Consider the following 18,963-nt stretch of genomic DNA (forward strand, 5'->3'; position numbering starts at 1 on the left):
ATCACATCCACTTCCTCCCATGTGTGGACAGAGACCCCAGGGAGAGCAAGAGTCTCCTTGTTGAAAACCAGTCCAGGGACCGCCCGCCCTGCTAGTTGTTAATGGGCTAACAGTAAGGAAGAGAGTTATTCCAGCTCTCACCCACACTGTTTGAATGGTGGGTGCTTACAAAAGGATTCCATGTATACCCAAAAGAATGGAAAACAAATGTTGAAACACAACTTGGACATGTGTATTCTGAATAGTATCACGTGTAGTAGCCAAAAGGTAAAGACAATCAAAAAGTCCATCAGATGTTAAAGATATCAACAAAATGTGCTGTGTACCTATAAATGGATGGTTACTCAGCAATAAGTACTGACACACGCTACCTGTGCCTGAACCCAGAAAATATGCAAGATGAAAGACACTCGACACAGAAGGCCATGTGTTGTATGATCGTTTTCATTTAAAACACTCAGAATTGGCAAATTCATAAAGAGAACACAGACTGGAGCTTGCCATGGGCTGGGGGAAGCAGGGAACTGGGGAGTGACTGCCGATGGGTACATGGTTTCGTCTTGGGATAATGAAACCTCTGGGGCTAGTGATGGCTGCAGAATGCCGGAGAATGACACACATGAATATTCTACATTTTATGTTCTGTATAGTATACTAGAATAAGAAAGGACACTTGTTCTAGGGGATTGGAAGGTGTATACATCTAGTTAGTTGTATGTACACTCTACCACTTATGGATTGGGTGACCTTGGCCTAAATTGACTCAGTTATTTCCCCATCTGTAAAATGAGAATAATCACAACAGTACCTGCCTCCTAGAGTTATAAATCTCAAGGGAGTCAAAATGTGTGAAGTGATTACCACAATATCTGGCTTTGTAGTAAGTGTGCGGTCAATATTTCTTATTAATTTAACCCAGGTATTCTCATCCGGGGCCCCAGGGAATATTTGGCAACATCTGGAGACCCTTCTGATTAGCACCATGATGGGGCCTTGACTGGCATCCAGTGAGCAGAGGCAAAACTTGCCAGAAAACGTCCAAAAATGCACACGGCAGGTCCTACAAGAAACGGTTAGGAGCCCCTGAGAATCCTTGGTCTAAACAGAGCAGCAGGTAGGCAAGTGGACTTCATCTCAAGGGTGTGTATATTGAGAATTATAGGTCAGATAGGAATCATGTTAGAAAAAGAGTACCAGCAAAAGTACTGGATGCCCACTGTGTATGGAGAACACTATAATAGACATTGTGGGTGCAAGGGATACCAAGGTCCACACCCCCTTGAGTGGCCCAGATGAAGAAGAGCTCTGTGGGAGTGGCTTATTCAGGAGGGGACCTTTGTCATCAATATCCTTTACCAAGAGGGTGATCTGAGGTCACCACATTACTAATGCTCACATTATTATAATGCTCATCTTAAGGCAACAGTGTGTGGTTCCTGCACATGTCTCAATGTGTCTTTGTTTGGGTCAGTTCTACTGAGTGAATATGTGAATAAGAATTCACTGTCACAAATAGAAATAAGAAGTGACACAAGACACAAGAGAAAATATGAAATCTTGTATTCAACCACTCATGCCCCAAAAAGGGGATCCTTTGGCCCACTGTCCATTTATAGCAGGTGTATATCAGATTCTAAAACTGTGTATTCATATAATTAGTCTCGCCTAGATCCAGAATTTGTTCTTACAGGAAATGACTGGCTGGTTGTCAGAAGGTCTCTTGATTTGTTAGCAGTGAAGGTGTGGATAAAGACTTTTACTGCTGCTCATTCCTCTTCTCCACCAGTTCCCCTTTAGGCTACAGGCGGGAAGCCCTGCTAAGGGCTCCCACACCTCCCTAAGGTTGGCAGTGGTCTTTCCAGACTTGGACAGCAGGAAGGAGGGCTACAGAGTCTGCTGGAGCCCAGAGTGGGAACAGCCTCTTAGAGGTTCACATCTGGAAGTTGTAGCCTAGGGACGGGTGAGCCTAGGATGTAGCAGGGGACCCCCCCTCCCCCCACCAGCAGTCACCTGTGCACACCTTCCTCTGTAGCTCTGGCTTCCCCTACGTACAAGTGCTCTCCGGAAACTTATGCCCCCTGTGACCAGGATCTGGCCAGACCCAGGCAGAGACAAAGGTGAGTTAGGCACAGAGCGTGTCACAATGAGTTCTCAGAGTGACAGGAGGGTATGACCTATTAGAAATCACTTCAGTACAAGGCAGAAAGTGGCCAGTGTGATCAGGAAAGTGGCTTCCCAGCTCTGGGATTTCAGTGGAGGCTGTTTGCCTCCCGTCAGGAGTTTGGAGAAGTCTTTCTGGGGGAAAAGCAGTTGAGCTAGATCTCATGTGAATGTGCGTGAAAATGCAGACAGGCTGACATAATGTTGGAATGTTCTAGAAGACAGACCTACCGAGCTACTGAGGTAGGAAGCTGACGATGTCGGAGAAGCAGGATTGTGGAGGGGAGTGGAGGAGACGAGGCAGAGACGTGGGGACCTGCTGGTGAAAAGCCCAAAGTGCCGGGACACAGCTAAGTCGCAGGAAGCTCTGGCATTTTCTGAGCTTGGAGTGGGAGTGGGGCCTGGGTTAGGACACTGTAATTTCGTGTAAGAACTGGGTTGATAACAGAGTTATGAGGCAAGAATGTTGGTGGGGGTGGGGAGCATATAACTAAGATAAGGAAACCTCAGAAAGTTCATGAAAAATGGAGTGAAATGATAAGCTTATATTGGAGCAGAAACAATTTAAAATACATTGTTTTTTTTTTTCGTAGTATGTATTTCCGTGAACTATTTGAAGATTCATTGTATATATGGATCTCAAATTATGTTTTGCACCGAGATAAACTTACCTTGTAATTCCATTTTGCATGAGGTCATTGAGGTGCCCTCATACTTCAGCTGAAGGATCTGGCTGCCCATAGCGGCATAGCAGGGTACTTGGGGAACAGGGTGCTGGCAGGTGCCTTGTGATCTAGTCCTGGTTCTGCTGCTTAAACTGGCTGCATGTCCTCAGGCACATTACTGTACCTCTCAGTGCCTCAGTTGCTGCATCTGGAGAATGGGGGTGCACGTCTCACTTCTCAGTCCCAGGCACTGAAGATCCAATGAGTACGTGCGTTGAACACATTCTTAGTTCATCTGGAACGACAGATGTCATTGTGCCCAATAGTGCGACGTAAGAATTATTATTTTATTGAAGGTAGTAAGAGGAAATGGGAGCCAAATAGAAATAGCAGAGAAATGCAGGAAGCAGGGACTCACACATAAGTGGGTCCTGTCCACATCCCACAGGGCTTGGAGGGGCTCTACTGAGACATAGGCGACGACCCAGCAGAGGACAAGATGGAGTTCAGGGACCTTCCCGCTCCACAATGGCCCTGCCATCTCCACTGTTCTCGCTTTCTGGTCCCTAAAGCCTTGATCTTCCTGCCTGGCCTTAGCCACATGAAATTTCACTGACAGATCAGGAGTACCCCCAAGGCATCATGACTCCCCCACTTCCGTGAACAGGGAGACCTGAGGCCAAAAACTATTCTCCCTGCAAGTCCCACCCATCTGATGATGCTGTCAAGAGCAAAAAGGCATTTGGGGAGCCTTGGGCTCAGGTCACTGGAAATGTTTTACTTACAAGCAACCATGATGTTTTGGGTGTAGCTAAGGAACTGTCCCGTCTGTGTGAGTTAGGGGGTGTGGAAGGCGAGGGGTGAGGAGGCACTGGGGAGCAAGACACCCTGCCTCTTATTTTTGCAACTTGGACTGTAGAACTCAGAGCCAAACTGCTCAGCTCTTCTCTGCTACCCCCTTCAGTACTCAGACGGTTCCAATTTAATGCATGCATAAGAATAAAAATCCAGCTTTCAAGTGCTGGGCTGATTTTGCAAAAGAGATGCAGGCTTTATCCCTTTAAGATGAAACAATCATCTGGGTTTAAAGGCTTAATCTGCTGGAGTTCAGCCCAGGATGGGGTTCAGAACCCCAGAATAATTGGATGCAGCCTCAGACTTTGAACATTGGAGCTGGCCGGCGTGTGTGTGTGTGTGTGTGTGTGTGTGTGTGTGTGTGTGAGAGAGAGAGAGAGAGAGAGAGAGAGAGAGAGAGAGAGAGAGAGATATGCCATTAAGGAGAGAGGGAGTGAGCTCTCCTTTGCAACGTGCTGGGACAGGACAAATAAAGCTGCTGCTCCTGCTCCCTGGATGCTCAGTGGCTGACTGGGTAGGCTCCTGGGGGTTGCTGGCACATGAATGCGTGCTATTGTTCCCCACACACGTCGGCCTACAGCGAGAGCACAAAACAGGCCCGGCCTTATTCTGGAGCGGAGCCCCCTCCATCCCTGCAAGCGGTCCTTCCAGGTCACATGCCGGAGGCCGCTGCACGCAGGACACAGCTGCCTCAAATCTGCCTGACATTAGCTGCAGCTCAAAAAAAGAAAAAACCTAACAGCCTTGAGACCTTCCCGAGCTCCGCAGGGGAGGCTCCGGCTCTGCAGGCACGATGTTCTCCCAGGAAGTGTGGCCGGAAAATGAGAAAAAGTGTGCCGTGGTCCGGAAGTCCAAGCAGGGCCGGAAGCGGCAGGAGCTGCTGGCCGTGGCCTTGGGGGTGAAGGTGGGCGTCAGGGGCAGCTTGCTTTGGCCCCCTCTCAAACTCTTTGCCTGTTCGCAGATCTCCTCCCTGGTCCGAAGGGCCGCCCTCACACACAACGACAACCACTTCAACTATGAGAAGACACACAACTTTAAGGTAAGCAAACCGGGGTGTCTGTCCTTGTGGCCAGGGGAGGTTTGTGATGGTCTCTGGTCTCTGGTCTCTGGGAGCCAGCTCCTTTGTGCCCCATGTTTGGCTGCAGGCTTCCCCCTACCCCAATCACAAGACACCTCGAAAAGCAACAGGGGGGAAGCTTGTGCCTGCAGACCCCTTCTCTGGGTCGGCAGAGATCCTCAAAACCCTCCCCTGCACCTTGAGAGAGGGCAGAGCGTGCCCAGCGGGAGGTGCTTAGAGCCCTGCTGGGGAGCCTGCGGCGCTGACCATTGCCATCTCCCCTGGGGGACAACAGTTGCCCGTGTCACATTCTGCTTTTTGTCCAACTTCAGGGATGCCCACTCCTTTATTTCTGCGTGGACAGCTGAGAAAGCAATGACAAGTAGATCCCATCCAGTAGCTTTTGTCTGTGCTGTGGAGTGGGGGTGGTGGTGGTGGGGGCATCCTTGGGTAGCCTCGACAAGCTTGACCCTGCTCATCAGACCAAACAAAAAGATCTAGGAGCCTGGAGGGAGTGCTGGTGGATTCTTCCCTGTGTGTTTATACTCAGACCTGCACTTGTAGCGACTCTGCTGTCAAATCCTGGCCTGTTTCCTTTACTCTCCTGTGTTTTCCAAGAAGGGCTGGAAGGGGCTGCCTGGCTGGAAATGCTCTTGGGGGGGCGGGGGGGAGACGGGGCCGACTTAAAAGTTTTACCCCATGGCCAGCGCCGCGGCTCACTATGCTAATCCTCCACCTTGCGGCGCCAGCACACCGGGTTCTAGTCCCGGTCGGGGCGCCGGATTCTGTCCCGGTTGCCCCTCTTCCAGGCCAGCTCTCTGCTGTGGCCAGGGAGTGCAGTGGAGGATGGCCCAAGTGCTTGGGCCCTGCACCCCATGGGAGACCAGGAGAAGTACCTGGCTCCTGCCATCAGATCAACGCGGTGCGCCGGCCGCAGCGCGCCAGCCGCGGCGGCCATTGGAAGGTGAACCAACGGCAAAGGAAGACCTTTCTCTCTGTCTCTCTCTCTCTCACTGTCCGCTCTGCCTGTCAAAAAAATAAAATAAAAATTAAATTAAAAAAAAAGTTTTACCCCAGCAAATGGGCTAACTCTTTGGAAGTTGGAGAGGGTGGAGCTGCAGGATCCAGAAAGGAAAGAATCAGCAGGGGAGGCAACAATGGGAATTGCCTGCTTTTTAAAAAACTGCTTTCCTTTGGGTCCAGCGCCCAAGACAGTGTTGCAATCAGAGAACTTTTGCCAGAGGTGACCAGGAAGGTGCTTTTCTTCTGTTGCTTTCCAGTCCTTCCAAAGGACAAATGTGCATCCATTAAACACACGCTCGCCTTTGGTCTGCCTCGCTGCTTCTGTTTTTAGAAAGCCAGCAGACCCGCCATTTGCATGCTATAATTGCACCGAGGAGAAGTATGGAGCCTTACAGAATTAGCATGAGGGTGAAGAATTGCATTACAGGCAATTCTTCTATGCAAGGCTCTTGCTATTTCTCCCATGACGGAATAGTGACAGGTCTAATTTGAAGCCTAAAAATCCTTTATATTTTCTTTCTCTTTTCTGTTATCTGTTGCACCATCATTAAATATTTTTGCCTTAAGGCAACAGCAGTCCCTGCCTTCTGCTGGGTCCTCAGGGCTCACTACCCTGCATGATAAAATGCATCTTCTTGGACTTGTGCATCGTTGTCCTTCCTCTTGGACATCCCTGTTGCAATTGGGCGCTACCTTCGTACGTTTGCATGGAGCAACTTCTCAATGGGCAAGCACATTCAAAAAGCTCATGGGAAATGGACTTAAAAGATAAGTTATTTTCGGTGCAAAACATTTTGGAATCCATGCCTAGTTTTTCTGTAACGTGCATTTCCTGCAAACTTTTGACTGATTTCTTGTGTAGATTATGTCTGAGCTTGTGTTAAAAACACGTGAGCATGTTTTGTGGATTGGCGTTTTGAAAACTAATGTCAGTATCTTTTATCTTAAGATCTCTGAGTGGGAAATTAAGCTTAGGACACTTTAGCACACACACACAAAAAGCTGGTTAAATCGTCTTTTCTTCAATGACAGTGTTGCTAACATGACATGTGAAATATTTATCAGTGAGAAACACTAGCGTTTTAAATGTTTCCTTGAAAACTCAGTATCTATCCGGTGTGATCACTCCAGACTTGGCAGCCCTTGAGAGAGGGAAAAGCAGAGAATGCCTAAGTCATCTGTGAAGAATGCACAGACCAGACAGGACCCTCTCCCTCCCCAGTTTTAAATAGATGTCTTTGACACTGAGCGCACCCTGGCGTGGCTGGTGGCTTTCAATGGTACGGCTGGTGCCACTGTCCCAGAGCTCGAGTGGCTGGGGTGGGCGTTCCCTCTGGCATTCCCTGTCCCTTCCACCCTCTCCTCACCCCCAGCTAACTGCAGTTGGGAACACTGCGGGTCTTTGGAGGAACATTCGAATGCAAAGGCGGCCTGTGCTATAAATAAAATGGGGTTTTTAGTAACAAGCCATTGAACGAACTGAAGAAAGCAACCTCTTATCAAAGGCCCCTGCCAGTTGCTTGGAATTTGGTTTAGTGCCTTATTTCAGCATTAGCTTTGTGTTCATGCGGCCTCCTCACGGGCCTTATTCTGAAACCTTGATTTGTGATCAGGGTTACTGTTCAAGGGTGTAATGTGCATGGCACAGAGTATGTGCTCAATAAAAAGAACACATGACCACATTTTCTAAGATTTTGCTGTTTGAAAGGCAGAGCAATAGAGAGAAGAGGAGAAGGAGAGACACAGAGAGATCTTCCATGCACTGGAAATGGCAGCAATGGCCAGGACTGGGCCAGGCTCAAACCAAGAGCTGGGAACTCCATCCAGGTCTCCCACATGGGTGGCAGGGGCCCAAGCACTCGGGCCATCTTCTGCTGCTTTCTCAGGTGCATTAGCAAGGAGCTGGATTGGAAGTGGAGCAGCCTAACCTGCTCTTCCACAATGCCGGCCTCAGCCTCACACGATCTCATTTTCGTGTCTATCAGGAAATAGGCCTTGCTAGGCCCTGTCTGAGCTCCAGCCCAGGGACCTCCAAACTGAGATTCAAATCTACCAGTGGAGCTCAGCGCCTCACCCCACAGCAAGATTTTTTTGCCCCAGACAGGACTGTTTTTGCTCTACCCAGAAAGCTGGGCAGGAGGAATGAGAGGCAGCTCCTGGCACTCCTGTCATTCAGTCCCCCATCACTGCTCCTGAGGGCGTTCACTGCACTTGCGTCCCAAACACAGCCTGTCTGGGGAAAGCCCACACGCAGCCCTGGGAAGCACGGCACGGTCCTGCCTCCTTTTATGCAGGAGGTACGTGCTTTTCAGCACTGCAGGCTAATGCGACATCGGCTTCATCTAAAACCTGAGTTTCCTGGGGTTACCTGTGCCTACTAGGCACCCAGAGGAGTGTGTTACAGGAATGCTGAAATCGACTCCTCTCACCAATGAAAACTGTTGCTCAAGACAGAGACCACTCTGTTAATCAAGTCTTTCACATCTGTGACATAACTGTCACCTTCCCTGCCAGCACAGGGATGAGACAGCTGCGGCTGGCTTAGTGCTGCTGCGGGCTGTTTCTTCCTCTGTGTAATGGGATTGTCATGAGGCTTAAGGAACACACATCAGTCATTTCCCGAGTCTCTGGTGTCTACGAAGTATCCATTGGCTATCCATGTGTATTGACACATTTATTCCTCATCTGTTTTGTTCCCGCCACCTTTCCTGCACCTCTGTGCTCAGCTTTCTTGACGTTCTGACTGTGCCCTCGCGTCCCCGTGTCTGTCTTCTGCCATCTCTCTCTTCCTCTCTCATTAACTAGATGTCATGCAAAATGAGACAGTGTGAGAGAGAGAGACAGAGAGAAAGGTCTCCCTTTTTGCCGTTGGTTCACCCTCCAATGGCCGCTGCGGCCGGCACGCTGCGGCCGGCGCACTGCGCTGATCCGAAGGCAGGAGCCAGGTGCCTCCTCCTGGTCTCCCATGCGGATGCAGGGCCCAAGCACCTGGGCCATCCTCCACTGCACTCCCTGGCCACAGCAGAGAGCTGGCCTGGAAGAGGGGCAACCAGGACAGAATCCAGCGCCCCGACTGGGACTAGAACCCGGTGTGCTGGCGCCGCAAGGTGGAGGATTAGCCTATTGAGCCATGGGGCCGGCCCTGTGTTACTTCTGAAGGTGTTTTATCATGCAGCTGACGCTGGCTTATGTTTTCCTCATGGATTTAAAATGTAAATGAGTGATTTAGATGTTTTTAGATTTCCCACATGTTCCCCAATTTTGTAATGTTTTTAATCTTTTTTCAAAGATTCACTTATTTATTTGAAAGGCGGAGTTAGAGAGGCAGCGGCCGAGAGAGAGAGAGAAAGAGAGAGAGAGGTCTCCATCTGCTTGTTCACTGCCCCAAAAAGTCACAATGGCTGGAGCTGGGCCAATCCAAAGCCCGGAGTCTGGAGTTTCTTCTGGATCTCCCACGTGGGTGCATGGACCCAAGCACTTGAGCTATCCTCATTTGATTTCCCAGGCACATCAGCAGAGAGCTGAATTGCAAGTGGAGCAGCCAGGACTTGAACCGGTGCCCATATGGGATGCCGGCACTGCAGCTGGCAGCTTTATCTGCTGCACCATCGCACCAGCCCCTTCCCCGAGATTTTAAAAAGTACTTTACTTCTATGAGGACTCAGTGAGTTCCTAACGGTGCCAGGACCAGAGACCACAGAGGTGACCAGGTTTGGGGGCCAGAAGTCAAAAACCAAGGTGTCAGGAGGGCATGCTGCCTCTGGACGCACTGAGACAGGAGCTGGACCATGTGTCCTTCTGGGTTCTGGTGGCCGCTGGCCATCCTTGGAGTCTTTGGCTCGTGCACTCATCACTCTCACCTCTGCCTTCATCTTCCTGGCGCCACCTTCTCTGTGTCCATGTCTGCTCAGAGACGATGGTTGTATTAAAGGCCCACCCTAATCCAAAATGACTGCATCTGAATTGTTTGCTCAATGATCCTGTTTCCAATAAGGTCACATGTGCAGTCATCAAGGACTAGGACTTGAACACCACACCTATGGGAGAGGGAGGAGAGAGACAGTGCAACCCATGAGGGGGACTTTAATGTTTTCAGGAGCCTTCAATGGGAAGGTATCCAGCCCCCCCCCCAATAACACATCATCAGTGCTGTGAGTTTAAGCTTGCCATTTAAGCAAGGGCTGCAAAGCATGCTGGGATCTGGTTGTTTCTAAGCATCAATCTCTGGGTCCAGGCACCACTGCTAATCTCCATCACTCCTGATTTGGTTTCCTGAAAGCAAAGTTCTTATTGATTTTTTTTTTTTTCCGTATCAGTGTTCCATTGTGGTGATAGAAGGTGATAGAATGCAGTCATTATTCATTTCACATCTGACAAACATTTCTGCATAGAAAGAGGTGCGGGGCTAGCACCGCGGCTCAACAGGCAGTCGGGGCACCAGAATCTGTCCCAGTTGCCCCTCTTCCAGGCCAGCCCTCTGCTGTGGCCTGGGAAGGTAGTGGAGGATGGCCCAAGTGCTTGGGCCCTGCACCCCATGGAGACCAGGAGGAGGCACCTGGCTCCTGCCTTCCGATCAGCGTTGTGCGCCGGCCGCAGCACGCCAGCCGCGGCGGCCATTAGAGGGTGAACCAATGGCAAAGGAAGACCTTTCTCTCTGTCTCTCTCACTGTCCATTCTGCCTGTCAAAAAAAAAAAAAAAAAAAAAAAAAGGTGCGGTAGGAGCGCTGAACATCTTTGTAAAACAGGTGGCGACCTTGCACTCTGTAGAGCAGAAGTATCTGTGTGCGTGGCACACTCTGGTGTAGAGCCTGTGTTTTCTAATCAGCTTGACGACATGGGCTTCAGTTCACGTTAATGTATGTGGCTAAGCAAAGGCTGGCTAAGTATTGGGGATGGGGGTAGTGAAAAATGAAAATACGGGCTCCTTGTTAAAGAATTAATAAGGGTTTCCAGACAGTGAGAGCAGAACACTACAGCAGAGGGCCCTTGGCAGGGTCATTAGGCTGTGCAGGAGAGATGGAGACACTCTCAGGACGCATGAGGCCCGCGCTCATGTCCCACCTGGCCAGTGATGCTGGCCATGCACGCTCCCCCGCATCTTCTACGTGCAGGGGGCTTGTGCTCTGGCTTAGCCCAGGTGTCCCAGCATGCTGAGTGGTGACTCTCCCAAGTGCCCCTGTTGGACATAAGTGAGTTTGTTGCCCTACCGACCCTTTCCCTACCGACCCTTTCCTGTCCTCACAGTGAGCCCGTCATGTGTGTGCTAGGGCCTGCTCCTTCTAATGTGCCTACCTGTCCCATCCTGAGGGCCAGGTTCAAGTTCCCAAGGCAGAGGATGTGTCTTGCCGCTACCGCTAGTGAGCCTGTGCAGAATATCCCCGCACCTTCTCCATCTTCTGGTTCACTCACTCCCGATGTGTGTTCCTGCCATTGCTTTTTTTTTTTTTTTTTTTTTTGGCAGGCAGAGTTAGAAAGAAAGATCTTCCTTCTATTGATTCACCCACCCAAATGGCCGCTACGGTCGGCACGCTGCAGCCATCCGAAGCCAGGAGCCGGATGCTTCCTCCTGGTCTCCCATGTGGGTGCAGGGCCCAAGTACCTGGGCCATCCTCCACTGCACTCCCGGGCCACAGCAGAGAGCTGGACTGGAAGAGGAGCAACCAGGACAGAACCGGTGCCCCAACTGGGACTAGAACCCAGGGTTCTGGCGCCGCAGGCGCAGGATTAGCCTAGTGAGCCGCAGCGCCAGCCCATTATTTTTTGTTTAACCGATCTAGTGATGGTCTGATTTGGAACAAGCCATCTCTGCTTCCTCTGCTTCCCTCCTTCTCCCTGACCTCATAAAATGCTGCATGAGCCCATGGCTCCCACTTGTATTCTTGCCAGGCTTACAGTTGCCTGTCCCCCTTCCCATCCATCCTCATTCCACTGTGTGCTCCTCGGGAGTGCAGCTGGGGGATGCTGCACCTGCACTTTGGCCCGGGCAGAAATGGAGTTCAGAAATGGTCATGGGCCTTGTTTTTATTTGTTTTCTCCAATAGCCAGAAAAGGCTGTTTTGGAAGGAACATGTCTGAGAGAAACAGGTCCAAGGAAAGGCAAAATTCATCACCTGAGTATAAATTGGAAGACTCCAAAGGGGGAACTTTTACACACTGTTGATGAGGATGCAGATTAGTATAACCATTGTGGTGAACAGCATGGAGGCTTCTCCAAAAACTAAGAATAGATCTGGCAGATGACCCCACCCTGCTACTTGTGGGTGTAGATGCAAAGACAGGAAATCAGCGCATCAAAGAGAATTCTGTACTGCCATCCTCAATGCAGCACTGTTCACAATAGCTAGGCTGTGGAAGCGACCTAGGTGTCCACTAGTGGATGGGCAGGTAAAGAAAGTGCGGTCTGTACATTGTGAGATAGTCCTCGGTCATAAAAAGAATGAAATCCTGTCATTTATAGCAAAATGGATGAGACCGGAGGACACTGTTAGGTGAAATAAGCCAAGGCCAGAAAGATAAATACTGCACGTTCTCATTTATATGTAGGAGCTAAAAAACAGTGGTCTCAAGAAGAGAAGAGAATGCTGGTCCGCGGAGACTGGGAAGGAGGGGAGGGGTCCGGGAGCGGCTGGACAATGGGCGCCAGAACACAGGAGGCGGAATGCGCTATAGTGCTCCGCAGTGCAGCAGGGAGACTGTAGCCCACAGCCACCTCTGTTTTATGATGAACCACACGGAGGTCAAAGCCTCAGATACAAAGAAGTGATCGGGAGATGGAAATGCTCATTTGCCCTGATCCAATCATGACACACCATATGTATGTATTGAATTATCACATGGAGCCCATAAATATTCCGATTATTTGTCAGTTAAAAACTGGATAGCAGAGCACTCAAAGCAGGACTGTAAGAAACAGGGTTAGAAACAGTAGGCAGCAAGAAAATGCAGTTTCTGCTCCCAAGGGGCTGTGAGGAGGAGCCTCTCCCACCTGCCTCGCCCTGTAGCCCGGTTCCACCGCTGTAATCCTTAGAACGTCTTAGTGTCAGGGAGTAGCACTGCTGGAAGCCATCTAAAGGGAGACAGGCACCACTGCACAGGAGGGGCTCCTAGAGCCCAGGGGTTGCCCAGAGCCCAGGAAGAGGAGGAGACAGGAACTGGGCCTACACCTGCAGCCCATCCCGTGCCTCTTCTCTCTGCCCCTCTCCCTCCTACCTTTTCTCTCCCTCAGTCTTCCCATTCCTCAATCAGCTAGCTGTGGAGGAGGCTTCCGGAGGCCTGCGGTGTGGACAGTGAGCTGGTGGTGTGTGAAAGAAAGGAACCCACCGGCCAGGTGCCTTGAGGATGTCTGCTGTGCCCCCTGCTCCTTGCTCTGCAGAGTTCTCCCTCGGTTTGCATTGGGTTCTGCCTGAAGCAACTCATGAAGCCACTCTGGTGTGACTGTTGACCACTGCAGGCCCAGACATTCTGCAGCTGGGTGGTCCCCTGACCCCCACCTCTCTGGGTACAAGGAGGGGGCCTCCTCTTCCCCTTTAGTTCATCGGGGGTACCCATCACTGCTGTGCCATTTGGGAGCCTGGGCTAGCCCTCAGCAAATCTGGGAAGCAAATGCAGTTCATCTCTGGCAGACGTTCACCCAAACCTCCCGCGTGGCCTCTCTTGCTCCTGTTGGCCCTGACCCTTGAGTTTTTCCATTGCACCCCCCTCTGAGACTGGCCAGCCTACCCCTTCTAGATTTGAGCTTCTCTTTATTCCTCGAGGGGGTACCTTCTGCTGATACCATATGTGTTAGGGTTAATTTGAAATAGCCCCCGAATCCTGACGAACCAACCTGGGGAGGCACTCAAAGACCTATTCTTGGGACCCTGAGATTCACCAGGGATTCACTGTGCTCCACAGAGAGCAGGTGTTCCTTTTCAGAAGAATTCACTCATGAAAGTCACAGCCAAGTGAATCTAGTAGCCCTGTTTCAATGGATTTTTTTTTCATTATTGTTTTTTCATTTATTTGAAAGGCAAAGAGACAGGGACAGACAGAGATCTTCCATCTGCAGGTTCACCCCCCAAATGCCTCACAACAGCCAAGGTCGGACCTGGCCAAAGCCAGGAGCCTGGAACCCATTCTTAGTCTCCCAAGTGGGTGGCAGGGACCCACGTACTTGTGCTGACACCTGCTGCCTCCCAGAGTGCACACTGGCAGGAAGCTGAGTCAGAAGTGGAGGAGCCAAGATTTGAACCCATGTGCTCCAATATTGGATGCCAGGGGCCCATGGCATCTAACCACTGTGCCAAAGGCCTGCTCCTGGCAATCCTGTTTTCAGTGAAACCTTTTGGAGCCTTAACAGCACGATGCTTTTATCTGAAGGAGTTGCGTTCAGCGGGCAAGTGAGGAAGTAAGTTTTGGAGAAGGTCCTCGCACAGGTGGCTGTTTCTTTGCCTGACAAGGCCTGACTCAAGGCTGATTCTGACCTTCCTGGCATATCTGAATATAAATGCCGGGACAGTGTCATTGTATATCCTTTACAAAGCAGCAGAGCTCCATGGAAGACAACGGGCTTTGACGCAAACCCTACGGCCATGCTTTGCTTCGGCCTCGCACCAGGGAAGTGGCTTGGCCGAGCTACTTCCCAAGTGTCAACCATCTACTCCAGAGACTGAGCCACATGGAGTGCTCAGCTGTGAGTAATTTTTTATTGAGATTGCTTTAGTCCAAAGGACACATCATTCAAAGGGCCTATTCTAAATGACTAAATGCCCGATCTGGCATCGTTAAGCCAGTGAAATGGGCCTTTTGGCTTTTGCTTGGAGGAGCAGGGTTCTAGTGATCACTGTATGTTTTAGTTGGGCATTTCTCTAAGTTATAAGAAAGGGAAGCTCCATGGTCGTGCATCCCAGCACTCAGCAGATAAGGGTTAGGGCTGAGTACCCACCAGTGGCGGTGTAAGAATATGAACTCTCATTCTACTGAGTGGTTCTCAGTCAAGGCGATTCTGCCCCCTGGGGAACATCGGGCGATACATGGAGATGCTTTTCGGTTCTCACATCTGGTGTCCACCAGAGGCCAGGGGTGCTGCTGTATGTCCCACAATGCCCAGGACAGGTATCCACAGTGTTCAGTTATGGGACCCCAGAGGTCTGTAGTACTTAGATGGAGACACCTGGCAGTAGGGAGCCCCTGGCAGGTTTTGATCAGGACCTGTCTGGAGAACGTGGGTGCTGAAGTGCTCATGAACCTGACACCAAGCCAGCACAGAAGCAGGACTTGACACAAGTGGGAGGTTCCCAAAAAGGAGCTGTGCCCATCAGCGTTTTAGAAATTAAATCCTATTTTAAACGGACTGAGCGGTTGCTGATTAAACAAACGGGGTCTCCATGGCCCCATGGTTGAGAACCCTGGCTGCTCAGCAGGCCTCGCAGTCTCTGTCACAGACCAAGTGAGTCCCCTCCTCGACTTCACATCTGCAAAGGTCACTTCAAGGTCAGTCTCATCTGATCCCGAAGGTAGTTCTCGAGGCGTTCACTGTCGCATGGTGATGGGGAAGTGCACAAGAAAAGCCCTCACTAGAGATCTGGGGCCTTTGCTGTGCTGCTGACCTTCTGGGTGACCAAGGGGAAGCCACCTGCCTTGCATCTCCTCCGTTCAACCTGGGGAAAGCTGCACTGTACCCTCTCGGACACAGTGGCCGGTCGCCAGAAATGGCGTTAGGCATCTTCAGGTCTCCCTTTGTGCATGTAAAGTGCCTAAGCGAGAGCACCTCTGACCTCCCCGAGGCCTTTCAAAAGCAAAAGAATGGATTCACATTTTTTTTTTTTTTTAAAGATTTTATTTATTTGACAGAGTTACAGACAGTGAGAGAGACAGAAAGGTCTTTCTTCCACTGGTTCACTCTCCAAATGGCTGCAATGGCTGGAGCTGCGCCAATCTGAAGCCAGGAGCAAGGAGCTTCCTCCTGGTCTCCCACATGGGCACAGGAGCCCAAGCACTCGGGCCATCTTCCACTGCTATCCCAGGCCATAGCAGAGAGCTGGATCAGAAGTGGAGCAGTTGGCACCCATATGGGATGCCAGCACCACAGGCAGAGGATTATTAACCTAGTGTGCCACAGCGCCAGCCCAGTGGATTCGCATTTTTAATGTGAATAATGAAAATGGCAAAGTGGGGACACCTGGTTTTAGTCTACATGAGGGACTCAGCCAAGGGGACGCTGGGCACTTCTGGGGATCTCTGTGGTTCGTCCCACTGTGGGGTCTCCCAGTAGAGGCCAGGTTGCTGCTGAACATCCCAGAATGCGTCAAACAGCCCCACCCCCACCACAAGGAATTTTCTAGTCCTCAATGTGAACAGGAGCAAGGTTGAGAAACCCTGATGCAGACTGATAAGGAAAGCAGGAATTCTCCACTGTAGCGCATCATGCATAGCAGTTTTGCTTCCTCCCAGCTCCCGGGCTGAGCTGGTTAGACGTTTGGATGGTGTTCACCCTGACCCATCAAAACAGATTTGTTACAAAACCACGGGAGAATACTGCCTTCCAGAGCCGACAGATGGGGGACAAATAACATCCTGTCCAGTCAGGGCCAGGCTGGGGGCTGTGGCTGAACGCCTGAGATTTTTCTTAACAACTTCTCTTGCCCTTGTTTTTGCTGTGGTCGCTCTTGGGCTATTTGTCAAACATCCCTTATCTCCTGTAATATCATCTCTTTGTGTTTGGTGTGGTTTCTGAGTTCCAGGCAGACCATGCCTAGTATAATAGTCTTGGATAGACGTTCTTCCTGTCTGGGGTATTTTCTTCCTGTCTATGGTATTTTAGTGACTGCCCTCGAGTTTTCAAAATGTTCTTTCTTTAAACAGATACTCTTGAAAGTCAGTAAACTTCAGAGAATGGAAAAATCCTGATCGGTGACTTTTAAGATATGGGGTATTTCATGAACCCCACCTACAGTGAGGTTCAGAGTCAGTTTGTACAGGTAGCCTACCATCGAGAGACTGAACTAAAGGAACCTGAACTCTGTATCAGCCATGAAAATAAACAGGGGCCCGCCCCAAAAAGGAGTTAGGCAGTGGGCCTAAGACAATGTTTAACTTTGTGTTTCCATTTTGTGTTCCATTTTGTGTTATTTCTGTGGGACCGTGTGGGGATTCTGGGAGTTAACTGCTGTTCAGAAATGTCCACCTGCATTTGTTCTGCTGGAGCTGGGAGAGGAAAGGCACAGGGGTGCTGACGGGGAAAGGATGCTGTGAATGTGGGCAGGGGGCAGGTTAATAAGTATGGAGTGTGGCTTTGGTGCTCCCATTTATTTCTCAAGCATCAGTAAGAAGTGAGATGTCTGAAGAGCTGTGATCAGCCTTGCCTGGATTTCCTGAAGCAATCAGTAGGCCAGTTTCTGTTCTGTTAACGTGGAGGCAGCGCTGTCGCTATGCCCGTAATTTCTAAACACTGTGCTCCTGATAGATTTAAACTCTGCACATCCAAGGACCAGTGCAGGGCCAGGTTCACAAGGAGGCACACAGCATGCAAGTACTGAATGAGTGAACAATAAGTCAATAGCAAGGTAGGTACGTGGAGGAAATGGGAAGTAATTCTCTCTGACCTCCTCCATGCCACTTCTGAGAGATGGTCAGTTTCCACGTATGCGTAGTTTGGTTTCTGACCTTCCCTCACTGAACCGCTGATAGCAAATATGTTGCAGCAAACACACTGGGATCTGGCTATCAATATTTACTTGGAATTTACTGGCATTATAGTCAAGACACGGTGTGTGTAATATTGATTCATTTGCATACGTTGAGTCTTGATTGATGGTCAGTGTATGTAAATGTTCTGTGTTTTTGGAAAGAGTTGTGTTCTTTGAATTATTTGATATGAAGTCCCTTTCCTGTTCACTAAATTAACTGTGTATTTGAGCCATTCCTTTCTGTGAACAGATGTTAAAAATCATTGTGATTATGGATTTATCAGATTTTCCTTCTAATCTTTCCATTTTTGCTTTGTATTTTTGAGATCATGTTGTCACAGACATCTAAGTTCAAAATTATTATACCTTTCTGACAAAAGTAAGTCTTATAAAATGGCCATCTTTATCCTAATAAGGCTTATATATTTGATTCACTTTGGGTGTCTCTTGACTAGCATTTGGTATGTTTTTAATTTCAACATTTCTCTCATTTAAGACTGTGTTTCTTTAAGAGATTTTTTAAAAAATATGAGCCGAAAATGTGTCTTTTTGATGAGTTAGTCACTTATATTTACTGTGATTGGTGACCTATAAGGATCATCTTTCTATATTCACTGCTTTATATTACTGCTTTTTTCTCCTCTCCTTTTTATTAGCCTGATCAAGTGTAATTCCCTTATGTAGTTTATAACTTAAGAATTCCATTTGTCCTGTTTCAGGAGCCCTGAAACCTTCTCACTGTTTTATGCAGATCATATCTGTTTTCTTGCTCACCACTGCTTCTTAAAATCCTATTTCTTCCTCCTACGTTCAGCTCTCTTCTCACAGGAGTCCATCCTTTGGTATTTTGGGTGAAGATCTGTGAGTGGAAATTCTTGGCATTTGTCTGAAATATCTGTATTTTACCCCTGCTCACATTTGATAATCTCATCCCGTTTGGCTGAGGAAGAGCCTGGTTTTGCCCTAATTGCTGTCCTTTTGCTGATGGAGTATTTTTTTATTTTTTTAAGTTTGCTTGTCTTTTAGCGTTCTGCGATTGACTGCAATCTACATAACTTATAGACTGTTTCTATTTATCTTGTCTAAGATTCATTTAACATTTCTTGATCTGACGTTTACGTGGCTTTTGCTGATTATGGACATGTCTTGACTGGTTTTTGAGTTTTGCCTCCATGTATGGCCTTAGCTTATCATCTCCCAGCTTTGCTCTTGGCTTGCCCCCTCTCTCCTTCTCCATCTCTCCTCCCCCCTTCAGACCCATCCCAGCTACAAGTCAGCGGACACCCGTGCTCTCCTGACACCACATCTCAAGCTAGCCTGTCTCTGAGGGACGAAGCGTCCATCTTTCATGGTGGAGTCACTCTACCAGCTTACCACCTGTTTGTTCTCCAGTTCCCTGGTGACTGCTGCTGTCACCCATCCAAGGAGACGTCTCCTGCTGAGGTTGCTAATGACTTTCACGCACCTGGACTCACTGCATTTCTGACCCACATGCAACATGGTTGATCCCTCCTTCCCCAAGACACTCTGCACACCT

At 49.4% G+C, this 18,963-nt stretch overlaps 1 protein-coding gene and 1 long non-coding RNA gene across 3 annotated transcripts in view; one reads left to right on the forward strand and one right to left on the reverse strand.

Annotated features, from left to right (window-relative positions):
- CHN2 (chimerin 2) overlaps positions 1 to 18,963 on the forward strand; it is a 279,635-nt gene that overhangs the window by 240,938 nt on the left and 19,734 nt on the right. Inside the window, exons 1-2 of one of the 2 annotated variants that reach the window (XM_017344407.3) lie at positions 2,185 to 2,403; positions 4,642 to 4,719. In XM_017344407.3, coding sequence (XP_017199896.1) covers positions 2,362 to 2,403; positions 4,642 to 4,719 — 120 coding nt within the window. In that variant the 5' untranslated portion in view covers positions 2,185 to 2,361. Of the gene's footprint in view, positions 1 to 2,184; positions 2,404 to 4,641; positions 4,720 to 18,963 lie in introns of those variants that run through there. The other variant, XM_070059690.1, reaches the window with a different exon arrangement.
- The window catches only part of LOC108177222 (uncharacterized), a 73,861-nt gene that overhangs the window by 1,417 nt on the left and 53,481 nt on the right, over positions 1 to 18,963 (reverse strand). The window contains exon 2 of the long non-coding RNA XR_011383124.1: positions 2,832 to 3,120. This is a non-coding gene — a long non-coding RNA (uncharacterized lncRNA). The remainder of the gene's footprint in view (positions 1 to 2,831; positions 3,121 to 18,963) is intronic.

Source organism: Oryctolagus cuniculus, chromosome 16, assembly GCF_964237555.1.
Source record: "Oryctolagus cuniculus chromosome 16, mOryCun1.1, whole genome shotgun sequence".
Classification (NCBI taxonomy): domain Eukaryota; kingdom Metazoa; phylum Chordata; class Mammalia; order Lagomorpha; family Leporidae; genus Oryctolagus; species Oryctolagus cuniculus.